This window comes from Manis pentadactyla, chromosome 5, assembly GCF_030020395.1.
Source record: "Manis pentadactyla isolate mManPen7 chromosome 5, mManPen7.hap1, whole genome shotgun sequence".
Taxonomy (NCBI): domain Eukaryota; kingdom Metazoa; phylum Chordata; class Mammalia; order Pholidota; family Manidae; genus Manis; species Manis pentadactyla.
In genome coordinates, this window is record NC_080023.1 from 134,574,746 (window position 1) to 134,590,567 (window position 15,822).

General features: G+C 43.4%; 1 protein-coding gene across 3 annotated transcripts in view; it reads left to right on the forward strand.

Annotated features, from left to right (window-relative positions):
• The window catches only part of BFSP1 (beaded filament structural protein 1), a 35,388-nt gene extending 27,602 nt beyond the window's left edge, over positions 1-7,786 (forward strand). For all 3 annotated transcript variants that reach the window (XM_036892215.2, XM_036892217.2, XM_036892216.2), the window contains exons 6-8: positions 2,246-2,466; positions 4,735-4,820; positions 6,675-7,786. In XM_036892215.2, the coding sequence (XP_036748110.2) occupies positions 2,246-2,466; positions 4,735-4,820; positions 6,675-7,627 (1,260 nt within the window). In that variant the 3' untranslated portion in view covers positions 7,628-7,786. The remainder of the gene's footprint in view (positions 1-2,245; positions 2,467-4,734; positions 4,821-6,674) is intronic.
• Positions 7,787-15,822: the final 8,036 nt, after the last annotated feature.

The following is a 15,822-nucleotide window of genomic DNA, read 5'->3' on the forward strand; positions in this document are numbered from 1 at the left end:
ACCTCTTAATAACCACAGTACAATTATTGAAACCAGGAATGAACGATGATGTCATCCAAGCAATACTGACTGAAATTTCACCAGTTACCCCACTAATGCTTTTTCTGGTTCTGGATCCCACTTGTGCTTAGATATGTCTTCTTTGTCTCCTCCAATCTCGGACAGTCCCTGTCTTTGACTTTGCAGACCAGCTGTTTCATGGAATGTCCCTCTGTTTGGGCTTCCCTGATGTTTTCTCAGGACCAGGGGAGGACAGGTCTGTGGCAGGAACCCCGTGGGGGTGATGTGTCTTTGGTGAATCTGGCCAGGAGAGCACCACGTGGGCAGGTCTTTATTCTGCTGGTGTAACTAGGCCGCTTGATTAAGGTGATGTCTGCCAGGTTTCTCCACTGTAAAGATAGTATTTTTTTCCCCTAAAGGAGCAGAATACAGAAGGTAGTTCATGAAATTTGAGTGCAGGGTGTGAGGCAGGAACCAGGAGCCAGGATCCGAGGCAGCTGCTTCCTCTCTCTCTGTGTCCCTCTTTCCCTACAGGTTCTCCCATCTGTTTGTCTTTGCTCTTTGGCTTTATTTCTCTGCCTCTCTGAACAATTGCCTTTCTCAGCTTCTCTGTGCACATTAGAAAGATTGTCACTCTGAAGTGGCTGCCTCAGACCGGCCACCAACTGTTGTTCTGAAATTTTTTTCCAGATTCCCCGGAGAGGAAGCATGTGGTAGGCCAGGCTTACCCAGGCCCAGCCCTGGTTCTGTAGCTCTGCTCGGGAGAGTAGGGTACCACCACGGCCGGGACCCCTCTGTGAGTGAGGTAGTGTGGTCATCAGACAAGGGGGTGGGTGATGGGGCTGGCAAGGTCTTCCCCAAGTGTTGAGTGTATGTGCCCTTCTCCTTTCCCTCCACCAGCTCGCTCCTTCCTTCCTTCCTTCCTTCCTTCCTTCCTTCCTTCCTTCCTTCCTTCCTTCCTTCCTTCCTTCCTTCCTTCCTTCCTTCCTTCCTTCCTTCCTCCCTCCCTCCCTCCCTCCCTCCCTCCCTCCCTCCCTCCCTCCAGATATATTCCTGGGAACCTTTGTAGGCTGAGTTTTCAAATGTCATCACCTAGGGTGCTTCACTACTCCAAGGCCACATCTGTGTATGAGGTGAAGAATCAGGTTGTCATAGCAATGTTAACCTGTAGGTAGTATGTGTACATCTAGCTGCATGTATGAGATACCTTGCAGCGGGCACACATGGAGCTGAATCCTGATACCTGTTTATCCCCTCATGACTCAAAGTGTGGCCTGGAGCCCATCAGCATCCTGTGGGAAGTGGTTAGAAATGCAGAATCCCCGGCCCCACCCCAGACCTGCTGAGTTGGAATCTGAGCTGAACAGTATTCGCAGGTGGTTCGGACGCTCACTGAAGTTTGAGAAGTGCTGGTGTCAGTAGAAGTGGTTTAGGGTTTGTTTGTTTCATTTTGTCTTTGAGGATGGGTGTACTGCATGTTGGATCATTTTCAACTTGGGAAAATGAGACTGTAAAAGAATCATGACCACAAATACCAGGCTTCTAAGAACACTTTTAAGGCTCCCTGTGCATTGGCAGAAGCTCTTAAACTGAATGTGAGGCTAGCTCTTTCTATTTTCCTACCTTAATTTTGACTTACCCTGCATTGAAATATAAATATTGTTTCCCTGAAGTTTTTTATGGGTACACAAGTGTTTGCACACAGACACACACTCACACACATTTTAGCTACCAAAACATATATAACTACTGATCAGAAATCAGGAGAAAATTAAAGCACCATAGTGATTAAGAGTAAGGAAACTTCCCCTTTAATAAATCAATCAATTAATGAATTAACAATTCATTAATAAAAATAGCATCTTCTCTTACTTTAGTTCTTTTTACTTGTATTTTGGCTATCAGATTTATGCTAGTTCATTAAAGTTGAAAACTTTTCTTTACTTGAATTGTATGTTTTGCTCTGTGGACAGCAGTTTTCCTTTTCTTTCCTGGGTTTGCCCCCTTCAGACTGCGTCTGGGGACAGACTCCTTTCAGGGCTCTGTTCAGAGGGAGCTGGTGCCCAGGAAGGGAGGGCACTCACGTTCACATTTCTCTTTGGCTTGCGGATTCCAAGGTGATTTCATTGCTGACAGAGAAACAAACAAAACAGAGCCAGGAATGCCGAGGCCAGGTTCTCTGTGCCTCCTGGGTCTTCAGGGAAAGGATGGGTGGGTTTCCTTACAGTCGTGTCTTTGCTCACAGACGGTGACCCTGGAACAAGCGATCAAAGATGCTCACGAGTGTTACGATGACGAGATTCAGCTCTATAATGAGCAGATCGAAACCCTGCGGAAGGAGGTTGAAGAGACCGAGAGGAGCCTGGAGAAGTCCTCCTATGATTGCCGGCAGCTGGTGGTCGCCCAGCAAACCCTGAAGAACGAGCTGGACCGGTATCATCGGATCATTGAGAGTGAAGGCATCAGGTGTGCTCACAGATGGGCGCGGTTGCTCCCCGCTCCATTCTGTCCACTTACCGGTTTGCAGGTCTGAGCTGAGCACTTCCTGTGAGCCAGGCACAGTTCCGGGCTGGGGAATGAACAAATTCATGACCTTGCTGAACCTGAAGACCAGCTGGGGAGACAGATGCTGAGTGAATGTGTAACAGAGGGAGTGTGGCATATGGCAAGTGCCAGTAAATTATGTGAGGGAATTGGGGTGTGGCCATTGGGAGTGGGTGGGAACGTTTGAACTGTAAGTAGGGTGGTCAGAGAAGGCCTCCCAGAGGAGGATACTTCTGCTGCTCGGGCCTGTGGGGACATGAGTGTCTTAGCAGATGGGATGACCAGGAGTGTTTAATGAGATGCTACAGGTGAGGTGCCCAGCACAGTACCTGGTACTTGACAAGTGCTCAGAGGTCTTGGGGTTGTGACTCCTGCTGCCATCATGATTTCTACCACCTGCTTGGCTCAGTAATGTGGTCATTATGCTGTCTGGTCTAGTTCATATTAGAACTGTGACTTGAGTTCTACTCATTCAAGATAGCTGGGAAATACCTATCTCTGTCACCTCTATTATCTCAATCTCTCTCTGTCTCTACCTCTATTTCTACATCATCTATACCTCCACCTCCACCTACAGTCTACACCATCTATGTCTCCATCGACATCCTCTGTGTCTACACCTCCATCTACACTTACATCTGCATCTATAGTTACATCATCCACGTGTGTACATGTACCCTGCATCTACATTGTTACATCATCTATATCCACATCTACATCTACATTATCTACAGCTTCAACCACACCTCCATCTACCTTATCTATATCCACATTTCCATCCACACCTACATCATCTCCATCTACTCCTGCACTAACATCTCCATTGTCTGCATCCTCATCTCCATCTCCAGCTACACCTACATCCACTCCATCTGTACCTGCACTGCACTCACATCTACTTTATGTACATCCTCTTTTCCATCTCTGGCTATACCCACATCACCTACAGCTGCACTTACACCTATACTTACATCCACAGATATATCATCTCCACCTCCACCTCCATCTGCATTATCTATACCCACTTCTCATCCACATCTGCATCATTTACATGTACACATTTACCTCCACTTACATCATCTATATTTACATCTTTGCCTAAACTTTACTTAAATCATCTTTGCATATATGTACATCTATGCCTGTATCACCTACATGTACACCTATATCATGTCATGTCTGTGTACATCTGTACTTGCATGTACACTATTTATATCTACATCATCCATGTCTATATCAATGTCCATAACCATATCTATATTTATCACCCAGAGAACAGACTGGGAACAGCCACCTCATATTAGGATGCTGTTTGTCTACTAAGTTGTGATTCTTTGATTAAATCTCACTGATTTTGGGGGGTTAGATTGAATTAAAAAAGAAGCACCCAGAAGCTTCCCACAAGGAATACTTTTTTCCCTTCCTTCTGGGTGCTCTGTCTTGGCTGCAAGTGCACAAATGTTTACCAGGAAAAGCAATATTTTCTTTTTCATCCTCTGTTTACAGTGTATTTGTGCATAATCTCAAATTATATTTATGTCACAGTGGATGCTTTATGCACAGTTTTATCAAAATAAATCTTGAATTGTCACTTAAATGTCCTTGAAAATTTTTGTTTTACAGTCAGGTTACAAAAAGGTAATTAGATACCCCTTTTGTTGATTTGTTTATAACTTCTAATTGTGGTATAATTTCAAATTGACAGAAATCTTGCAAGCATAGAACAAGGACCTCCTAAATACTCAGACCCACTAGTTGTTTATATTTTGTCTCTAAGTCTCTAAGTGTTTTATCTCTTTTTCTTTAGTCATATGTGATGCATACATTTTTAAAAAACAAGTTAGAGATATCATACCCCAGTTGCTCTAAATACTTCATCCTGGGCCGGCCTTTTATTAAAACAAATAAAAAACCATGCTCATCAGAGAAGTGGCATTTTTAGGTGATACACAATCCTTACTTTACAATTTTTCCTTAAGTGTGTCTTGCAGTTTATGATGCAGTTTATGATTTGAGCTCAAAGAATGATTATTTCCTTTACTTCCTCAATGGGTATATGTATATGTTGATGTAGAGAAAGCTTTTTCATTTTTGTTCACATTGGATAAGTCACTCTTACCTGCCCCAACTATCTGTTTGACTTGATGGCTTAAAGATGGCAACAACCCTCTTTCTGTTTCCGTCTGCCAGGCTGAACTCCGCCTTCACTGAAACCCCTATTACTCTGTTCACCTCGGGCCATGGAGCCTCTTTCAGCCCTCGACCTGGCAGGAAAGGTAATGTTCCAACCCTGGCTTCTACTATTTTCTCTCCTGTAAACAAAGGAAAATAACTGAGTGGTTTTCTTCCTGAACTTAACATTCACATTCCCTCCTGACCCATACAGAAATTAAAGGCTTTTATGTGAGGTCTCCTTCCCTGCCTCACTGATGTACTACCACAGGTGCTGAGTGAGAGAGCCAGAAAGTTTACAAGGAGACACATCCAGCTAGGGGGCAGACCACCTTGAGAATGCTGTCCTCGAACATGGAGCATGTAGCTAGGGAAAAATATGACAATATTCTTCAGCAAGAAATACCTGCATCACCTATGTTAACCTACCTCGTCTATGTGTACACTCATATCAAGAAGTGACTATTGAATTGTATTTTCTCCCCCAGTGAAGTGAAATAGTCCACACAAAGGTGCTTAATCCAGTGTCTGGAGAAGAGTAGATGCTCAGTTATTATTTTCTCTTCTGTTCAAACCTGAGCTGAAGTAGCTTGGTTGACACACGTGCTTCTGTGGTCCCTTGTGGATGGTTTCATGCACCTGTGAGATGTTACCCCCCTGCTACATCTCCCTAGTCCTGAACACACATGGTATTTTGGGACAAGGGAAGGTGGTCGTGTTGATTGCCTATAATTACAGCGCTCTCAAATCCATGTATCTCAGACAACTGGCAGTCCTGCTGCCAGACACCAGGCCTGGCTCCAGGAGTGCGCTGCTGTGCACAGGCCCAGCACTCACCAGGGGCCCCATGCTTCGCTTAATGCTCTGCTGTCAGTGTCTTGAGATTCCTAGTAATTTTGAGTAGGGGGATCTGCCTTTTCCTATTGTCCTGGGCCCTGGGGTTCTGTAGCAGTTCCTGTGGACACCCTCCTCCTGCAGCTTTCTGTGGTATGGCCCTCTCTGCAGCTTCTCTGCCCTTCTGGCTTCATGGCCCATTGCTGTCATGGCCCACTCTTGCTCACCCAGCTTCCTTGTCACAAGGCAACCCAACCCACACTGGATGGCCTTGCTTTGTCCATCTTAGTCCTCTGGTTCATGGAGGGAGGGGATGGAGAAGACTTTGGGATGGGATGAAGAAGTTTAAAAATGACTATGTGAGTGAATTTGAAAAGCCTCATGGATGAGGCAAGGTGAAATTTTGTGTTTTTTTATACTTAGTTTTTCCTTTTAGCAAGTGAAGAAAAGCACATGGCCTTGGGAGCAGGGAATTCCTGTTATTTCTGAGTTTAATAGCACCACATACTCTTTTTTCTCAAGAGGAAGTGGATGCTGATCAAGGGATGGTCATATTTATTTAGCTCAGGGTCCACGAGGAACAAGGGAGCCGCATGGTAGATTGGCTGGACTTCTGGCCTGAAGCCAGTGCAAACACACCAGAGGCCCAGGCTGCTCTGCCATTTCTCTTGGGGAACTCCAGGGTGAGAATGACTTCGTAGAATGGGTTTCCATGGTCTTGTCTATAGATTCAAGTGTTTATTGTGAGCTCACCAGGGGGCTGGGTGGCCCAGGACCCCCTGTCCCCACCGAGTGCTACTACAGTATAATCGCTTGTCTCAGTGAGTTGTACCCAGTGTAAGGGGAGCTGTGAGCCACAGAACAGGCAGGGCCTTTCCTCCCAGTGAAAGCCCAGAGGGGTCAAGTGACTTGTCCAAAGTTGCACAGCGGTTTGGTCCAAAGTTGCACAGCTGGTTGGCAGAGCTAGGACTTAATATGGGCCATGGTTGCTACAGATCCAGGCCTCTTTTTCTATTGCTTTTGCTCATATATAATAAACCCTACCCCAGTGTTAGGCATTGGTCTCTGAGACACCATATTTTTCAACAAATACATTTTCTTCCCCTTTCTTTGATTTCTTTTAGATCTTGCCAGGGCTCTGCAGGATATAACAACAGCAAAGCCAAGACAAAAAGGCCTCCCCAAGAATGTTACAAGAAAAAAGGAGATAATAGCAACAGACAAAGCAGATGAAAGTCTGGAAGATACACCACAGAAGGGTCCAGAAGACATAAAACTGGTGCAGGTGATACTTGAAGAATCTAAACTTGAATCAGGAGATGAAGAAGCAAGCCCCCCAACCCCAGAAGAGGCCCCAGAGGATGTACCTGATGGAGGGCAGATAAGCAAAGCCTTTGGGAAATTGTGCAAGAAGGTCAAGGAGAAGATGAGAAGCTCCAAAGAACCTGAGCCCCCAGCTGACCTCTACACCAAAGGGCGGCACGTGCTGGTCTCCGGGGATGCCAGTCATGTGGACCCTGGGTTCTGTTCCTCCTCCATCCCGGCCAAAGGAAGGGTGGTCGTGTCCATTGAGGATGACTCTCTGCATCGTGACAGCCCCATGGAGCCCTCTCCTGAACAGCCTGAGCCCCCTCTGGAGAATGGAGAGGGGGATCCCCAGGTGAGGGAAGATGGACACCCACCCGACCAGCATAGTGCAGACAAGGAGAACAAGAAGGATTCCGGGGAACTGGAAGGCCCTGGGGAGAAGCCTGATGCCCCGGAGGAGGATGAGGGACCCCGGGGGCCCTGTCCCATGGCCACACCCGGCCCAGAGGGGCCGTCTGCACCCCAGTCTAGAAGGCCGGTGGTCACTCACAGTGGATCTGAGGGGCATGGTGCCGGGAGCAGCAGCTGGCTAGCAAGAAGCCTTCCCAGGACTTCGGCATATGAGACGGTGGAAGTGATGGAATCCATTGAGAAGTTTTCAGCTGAGAACATTCAGATGTATGAAGAAACTGCTGTGATTGTCGAGACCATGATGGGGAGGGCCAAGGCAAACAAGAGAGAATTGGAAGAGGGCTCTCAAAGTGCCTAGGCTCCACGGGAAAAAACGTCTTTGGGGCCATGTAGGGGAAGTGCTTTGATATTTTAGAACAAGTGATGAAAGAGTGAGGGTCCCTGTTTGGATTAGCCCATAGCTGGCCCATCTGGCATTGCTGATGAAACCTTCATTAAAAAGTTTTCCTTCCTTGCACATGCTTTGTCTGATTAACAGGGCCTTGGGGATGTCCGTGGGTCAGCCTCACTCAGGACAGGGATGCTTTGTTAAACCGCCATCAAACCGTGCCGTTTAGGAAAGAGGCAGACCCTCCATCATGGCTCACTGAGGGACTCATTAGAGGCTCAGAGAGGGTCTGCATCACACACGGAATCAGGCTCGTTGATGGCATTGGCTCATTTTCATTGCATTCCCAGTACAAGCACACGCTCGCATGAAGGAGTGTTTTGTTACAGGTAAAATGGTGAAAGGGATCTGTCTCAGTTTGGGTTTCCTCCGAAGCTGATGCTGAGGTAAGGATTTTAATGTAGTTTCTTGGGGGGTGTGATCCCAAGGCATGCAGAGGGCGACAGGGATGGTAAGGCAGCCAGGAAGAGGTGTGTTACCAGAGAAGTTTGCACTGTGGTCAGCTGGAGTGAGTCGGGCACTGGAGAGAGAGTACAACACAGGCCTCAGAGTTATCTTGCTGGAGGGGCAGGGGAGCTGGGCTGTGCATTTACCAACCCCTGGCAGCCAAGAGGCAGGGCAGGGGAAGGGGCAGGGCTGGTCCTAGGACATTCTGTATAGAGGCTGAGAAAGCCCTCAAGCAAACAGGTACAGGTGCAGGTGTTTGGACGTCAGGCTGTGGAAATGGTAAAGGTCATGGGGATCAAAATATGTGGAAATGGTGAAGGTCGTGAGGATCTGCTACAGCATGGGTACTGAATGCCCTTTTGTCTGACTCACTGTGTTTCATACCAACTCCTTTAGTTTCCTGGACCCAATTCCAACTTGTGTGTCTGTGGGAAGGGGTCTTCCCACACATGACACCAAGCAATTCTGGAACACTAGCAGGGTGTCTGAGAACTTAGCTCAATTCTGAAGCTATCTGCCTAGAGGCAGCTCCAGATTCCAGAGTTTATAGGCTCCATCCTACAAGACTTCCCTCCACCCATCACTCCAAATACCAGTCCCAAGCCCATGGCTGTCACCTGTGCTTCTGACTGACCAGCTATAGGCTGGAGGTTCCAGTGACCTCCCCCTTAGGTTCGATTTAATTTGCTGGAGTGGCTCACAGAACTTAGGAAAACACTTATGTTTACCAGTTTAATGAAGGATACCATGAAGGATTCAAGTTAACAGGCAGATGAAGGGAGACAGGGCAGGGTCCCAAATAAAGGAGCTTCTGTCCTCGTGGAGCTTGGGGCCTGGCTCCTTGGCACATGGAGGTGCTCTGGTTCCCCAGTCATGTAAGCTCTCTGACAGAAGCAGGATGCAGAAAGAAAGAGAGATGCTTTTCTTATGGGGTTTTGTGGGGGCTTCATTACATAGTCATGATTGACTAAATCATTGGCCACTGGCTGATTCAACCTCCAGCCCCTGCCCTTGGGTGGGGTCCAAAAGTCTTTCTACATGCCAAGACACCCATTTCAGCTTTAAGACTCTGAAGTGTTATCTGAAGTTGGTCATCTGAATGACCAAATATATGTTTCTTATATTTTTTTATTTTTTATTTATTTTGTTATCATTAATCTACAATTACATGAAGAACATTATGTTTACTAGGCTCCGCCCTTCACCAAGTCCCCTGCACAAACCCCATTACAGTTACTTATCTATCAGCATAGTAAGATGCTGTAGAATCACTACTTGTCTTCTCTGTGTTGTACAGCCCTCCCTGTGCCACACCCCCTACATTATACATGCTAACCATAATGCTCCCTATCTTTTCCCCCACCCTTATCCCTCCCTTCCCACTCATCCTCCCCAGTCCCTTTCCCTTTGGTAACAGTTAGTCCATTCTTGGGTTCTGTGATTCTGCTGCTGTTTTGTTCCTTCAGTTTTTCTTTGTTCTTATACTCCACATATGAGTGAAATCATTTGGTACTTGTCCTTCTCCGTCTGGCTTATTTCACTGAGCATAATACCCTCTAGCTCCATCCATGTTGTTGCAAATGGTAGGATTTGTTTTCTTATGGCTGAATAATATTCCATTGTGTATATGTAGCACATCTTTATCCATTCATCTACTGATGGACACTTAGGTTGCTTCCATTTCTTGGCTATTGTAAATAGTGCTGCAATAAACATAGGGTGCATATGTCTTTTATGAACTGGGCTGCTGCATTCTTAGGATAAATTCCTAGAAGTGGAATTCCTGGGCCAAATGGTATTTCTATTTTGAGCTTTCTGAGGAACTCCATACTGCTTTCCACAATGGTTGAACTAATTTACATTCCCACCAGCAGAGTACAAGGGTTCCCCTTTCTCCCTCGCCAACATTTGTAGTTGTTTGTCTTTTGGATGGTGGTGATCCTTACTGGTGTGAGGTGATATCTCATTGTAGTTTTAATTTGCATTTCTCTGATGACTAGCGATGTGGAGCATCTTTTCATGTGTCTGTTGACCATCTGAATTTCTTTTTTGGAAAACTGTTCAGTTCCTCTGCCCATTTTTTAATTGGATTATTTGCTTTTTGTTTGTTGAGGTATGTGAGTGCTTTATATAGTTTGGATGTCAACCCTTTATCGGATCTGTCATTTATGAATATATTCTCCCATACTGTAGGGTACCTTTTTGTTCTATTGATGGTGTCCTTTGCTGTACAGAAGCTTTTCAGCTTGATATAGTCCCAATTGCTCATTTTTGCTTTTGTTTCCCTTGTCTGGGGAGATATGATCATGAAGAAGTCACTCATGTTTATGTCCAAGAGATTTTTGCCTGTGTTTTTTTCTAAGAGTTTTATGGTTTCATGACTTACATTCAGGTCTTTGATCCATTTTGAATTTACTTTTGTGTATGGGGTTAGACAGTGATCCAGTTTCATTCTCTTACATGTAGCTGTCCAGTTTACCAGCACCATCTGTTGAAGAGACTGTCATTTCCCCATTGTATGTCCCTGGCTCCTTTATCATATATTAATTGACCATATATGTTTGGGCTAATGTCTGGAGTCTCTGCTCTGTTCCACTGGTCTGTGGCTCTGTTCTTGTGCCAGTACCAAATTGTCTTGATTACTATGGCTTTGTAGTAGAGCTTGAAGTTGGGGAGTGAAATCCCCCCCACTTTATTCTTCCTTCTCAGGATTGCTTTTGCTATTTGGGGTCTTTGGTGTTTCCATATGAATTTTTGAACTATTTGTTCCAGTTCATTGAAGAATGCTGTTGGTAATTTCATAGGGATTGCATCAAATCTGTATATTGCTTTGGGCAGGATGGCCATTTTGACTATATTACTTCTTCCTAGCCAAGAGCATGGGATGAGTTTCCATTTGTTAGTGTCCTCTTTAATTTCTCTTAAGAGTGTCTTATAGTTTTCAGGGTATAGGTCTTTCACTTCCTTGGTTAGGTTTATTCCTAGGTATTTTATTCTTTTTGATGCAATTGTGAATGGAATTGTTTTCCTGATTTCTGTTTCTATTAGTTCATTGTTAGTGTATAGGAAAACCATAGATTTCTGTGTGTTAATTTTGTATCCTGCAACTTTGCTGTAGTGCGATATCAGTTCTAGTAGTTTTGGAGTGGAGTCTTTAGGGTTTTTTATGTACAATATCATGTCATCTGCAAATAGTGACAGTTTAATTTTTTTTTTACCAATCTGGATTCCTTGTATTTCTTTGTTTTGTCTAATTGCTGTGGCTAGGACCTCCAGTACTATGTTGAATCACAGTGGGGAGAGTGGGCATCCCTGTCTAGTTCCCGATCTCAGAGGAAAAGCTTTCAGCTTCTCACTGTTCAGTATGATGTTGGCTATGGGTTTATCATATATGGCCTTTATTATGTTGAGGTTCTTGTCCTCTATGCCCATTTTGTTGAGAGTTTTTATCATGAATGGATGTTGAATTTTGTCGAATGCATTTTCAGCATCTATGGAGATGATCATGTGGTTTTTTTCCTTCTTTTTATTATGTGGTGTATGATTTTGATGGATTTTTGAATGTTGTACCATCCTTCCATCCCTGGGATGAATCCCACTTGGTCATGGTGTATGGTCCTTTTGATGTATTTTTGAATTTGGTTTGCTAATATTTTGTTGAGTATTTTTGCATCTACATTCATCAGGGATATTGGTCTGTAGTTTTCTTTTTTGATGGGATCTTTGCCTGGTTTTGGTATTAGAGTGATGTTGGCTTCATAGAATGAGTTTGGGAGTATTCCCTCCTCTTCTATTTTCTGGAAAACTTTAAGGAGAATGGGTATTATGTCTTCTCTGTATATCTGATAAAATTCTGAGGTAAATCCATCTGGCCCGGGGGTTTTGTTCTTGGGTAGTTTTTTGATTACAGCTTCAATTTCGTTGCTGGTAATTGGTCTGTTTAGATTTTCTGTTTCTTCCTTGGTCAGTCTTGGAAGGTTGTATTTTTCTAGGAAGTTGTCCATTTCTCCTAGGTTTTCCAGCTTGTTAGCATTTAGGTTTTTATAGTACTCTCTAATAATTCTTTGTATTTCTGTGGGGTCTGTTGTGATTTTTCCTTTCTCATTTCTGATTCTGTTGATGTGTGTTGACTCTCTTTTTTTCTTAATAAGTCTGGCTTATCTTTTTTTTTTTTTTGTAGATAATTATTTTTTATTGAAGGGTAGTTGACACACAGTATTACATTACATTGGTTTCAGGTGTACAACACAGTGTTTCAACATTTATATACATGATAATTCTAGGTACCAGCTATCACCATACCAAGTTGTTACCATATTTTGACTATATTCCTTATGCTATACATTACATCCCGGTTACTTATTTATTTTACAATTGGAAGTGTGTACTTTTTTTTTTGTTGTTGTTGTGAGGGCATCTCTCATATTTATTGATCAAATGGTTGTTAGCAACAATAAAATTCTGTATAGGGGAGTCAATGCTCAATGCACAATCATTAATCCACCCCAAGCCTAATTTTCGTCAGTCTCCAATCTTCTGAAGCATAATGAACAAGTTCTTACATGGAGAACAAATTTTTACATATTGAATAAGTTACATTGTGAGCAGTACAAGGGCAGTCATCACAGAAAAGTTTGGTTTTGCTCATGCATTATGAACTATAAACAGTTCAACTATGAATACTCATTTGATTTTTATACTTGATTTATATGTGGATACCACATTTCTCTATTATTATTATTTTTAATAAAATGCTGAAGTGGTAGGTAGATACAAGATAAAGGTAGAAAACATAGTTTAGTGTTGTAAGAGAGCAAATGTAGATGATCAGGTGTGTGCCTATAGACTATGTGTTAATCCAAGCTAGACAAGGGCAATAAAACATCCACGTATGCAGAATATTTCTCTCAGAACAGGGGGGGGTGAGGTTCTAAGCCTCACCTCTGCTGATCCCCAATTTCTCACCTGATGGCCCCTCTGCGACTGTGCCTGTCTTAGGTTGTTCCTCCCTTGAGGAATCTTACCCGTCTCTGGCTAACCAGTCATCTTCCGGGGCCATACAGGGAAATGTAAAGTTGGTAAGTGAGAGAGAGGCAATATTGTTTGAAAAGGTTAGCTTTTTACTTCTTTGCATATTTATGCCCGGTGGCTTCTATGCCCAGCATTTGTCTTGAGGTATCTTTACCACTTGGAAGAATTATGATACTCGGTAATTTTGATATGAGGCATGAATTCTATTTAAGGGTTGTAATTTGGAAGGAAGAAGAAAAGCTATAGAAGTAGCAGGCGGCAGAAAACATGGGAAGATTGATTATTTCTTTGACATATCTTCTTGTAGAGTAACTTCAGCATGTATAGGTTTTAAGCTACTACTTAAATTGCGCACACACATTAACATAATAGGAGTATAGTTACATAACCAAAGCATGCCTGTAATTACCAGCCATCTCCAGTGAAACCAAGAAAACCAGTTAGGCACCTTAGGCATTTGTGAAAACTTATCTATGATATGGTGGATATTGTCCAACTGAACTTGAACAGTCTGAGAGAAATCAGACAAATTAAAACAACCCATTCCTGGGGAATGTTCACATCCCTTATGTTCTTTTAACAGTAAATAGTCTGTAGTTGTAAGATTTTGGAGCGCTACAATTTGCACTTCTCCTAATTCTTGATTGAGTTCCAATGGTATAGATCCAGTCAAATTTGTTGTTTTACTGTATGCACAGGCCAGCTTAGATATCTCCTTCATTACCATGGCAAGTCCAGGAGCTGGTGGGATGAGTGCATCTACAGCTGTAGCAGTGCGTGGATCTTTGTTGGGGTTTTCTGATGATCATCTTCTGGCATGAGTCTTCCAGAGAGTGCTGATGTTGGAAGTTCTTTTTCATATCATATCTTAGTTCATTTTTGGGGTAGCACAATTAGGCTTTGATCCTCTGTATAAACACAAACAGACCCTTTGCCTACACTTTTATATGCCCTTTATACCCTTGTGTAGAACTCATTGGAGGTCTCCACACAGGAACTGCCATTTTTGTTTTTTTTGGTGTAATTAATCTACACTTACATGACGAATATTATGTTTACTAGGTTCTCCCCTATACCAGGTCCCCCCTATAATCCCCTTTACCGTCACTGTCCATCAGCATAGCAAATGTTGTAGAATCACTACTTGCCTTCTCTGTGTTGTACAGCCTTCCCCTTTCTCCCACCGCCCCCATGCATGCTGATCTTAATACCCCCCTTCTTCTTCCCCCCCCTTATCCCTCCCTACCCACCCATCCTCCCCAGTACCTTTCCCTTTGGTGCCTGTTAGTCCATTCTTGAGTTCTGTGATTCTGCTGCTGTTTTGTTCCTTCAGTTTTTCCTTTGTTCTTATATTCCACAGATGAGTGAAATCATTTGGTATTTCTCTTTCTCTGCTTGGCTTGTTTCACTGAGCATAATACCCTCCAGCTCCATCCATGTTGCTGCAAATGGTAGGATTTGCCCTTTTCTTATGGCTGAGTAGTATTCCATTGTGTATATGTACCACATCTTCTTTATCCATTCATCTATCCATGGACATTTAGGTTGCTTCCAATTCTTGGCTATTGTAAATAGTGCTGCGATAAACATAGGGGTGCATTGGTCTTTCTCATACTTGATTGCTGCATTCTTAGGGTAAATTCCTAGGAGTGCAATTCCTGGGTCAAATGGTAAGTCTGTTTTGAGCATTTTGATGTACCTCCATACTGCTTTCCACAATGGTTGAACTAATTTACATTCCCACCAGCAGTGTAGGAGGGTTCCCCTTTCTCCACAGCCTCGCCAACAGTTGTTGTTGTTTGTCTTTTGGATGGCAGCCATCCTTACTGGTGTGAGGTGATACCTCTTTGTAGTTTTAATTTGCATTTCTCTGATAATTAGCGATGTGGAGCATCTTTTCATGTGTCTGTTGGCCATCTGTATTTCTTTTTTGGAGAACTGTCTGTTCAGTTCCTCTGCCCATTTTTTAATTGGGTTACTTGTTTTTGGTTTGTTGAGGCATGTGAGCTCTTTATATATTCTGGACGTCAAGCCTTTATCGGATATGTCATTTTCAAATATATTCTCCCATACTGTAGGGTTCCTTTTTGTTCTATTGATGGTGTCTTTTGCTGTACAGAAGCTTTTCAGCTTAATATAGTCCCCCTTACTCATTTTTGCTGTTGTTTTCCTTGCCTGGGGAGATATGTTCAAGAAGAGGTCACTCATGTTTATGTCTAAGAGGTTTTTGCCTATGCTTTCTTCCAAGAGTTTAATGGTTTCATGACTTACATTCAGGTCTTTGATCCATTTTGAGTTTACTTTTGTATATGGGGTTAGACAATGGTCCAGTTTCATTCTCTTACATGTAGCTGTCCAGTTTTGCCAGCACCATCTGTTGAAGAGACTGTCATTTCACCATTGTATGTCCCCGGCTCCTTTATCAAATATTAATTGACAATATATGTCTGGGTTAATGTCTGGATTCTCTAGTCTGTTCCATTGGTCTGTGGTTCTGTTCTTGTGCCAGTACCAAATTGTCTTGATTACTATGGCTTTATAGTAGAGCTTGAAGTTGGGGAGTGAGATCCTCCCTACTTTATTCTTCTTTCTCAGGATTGCTTTGGCTATTCGGGTTTTTTGGTGTT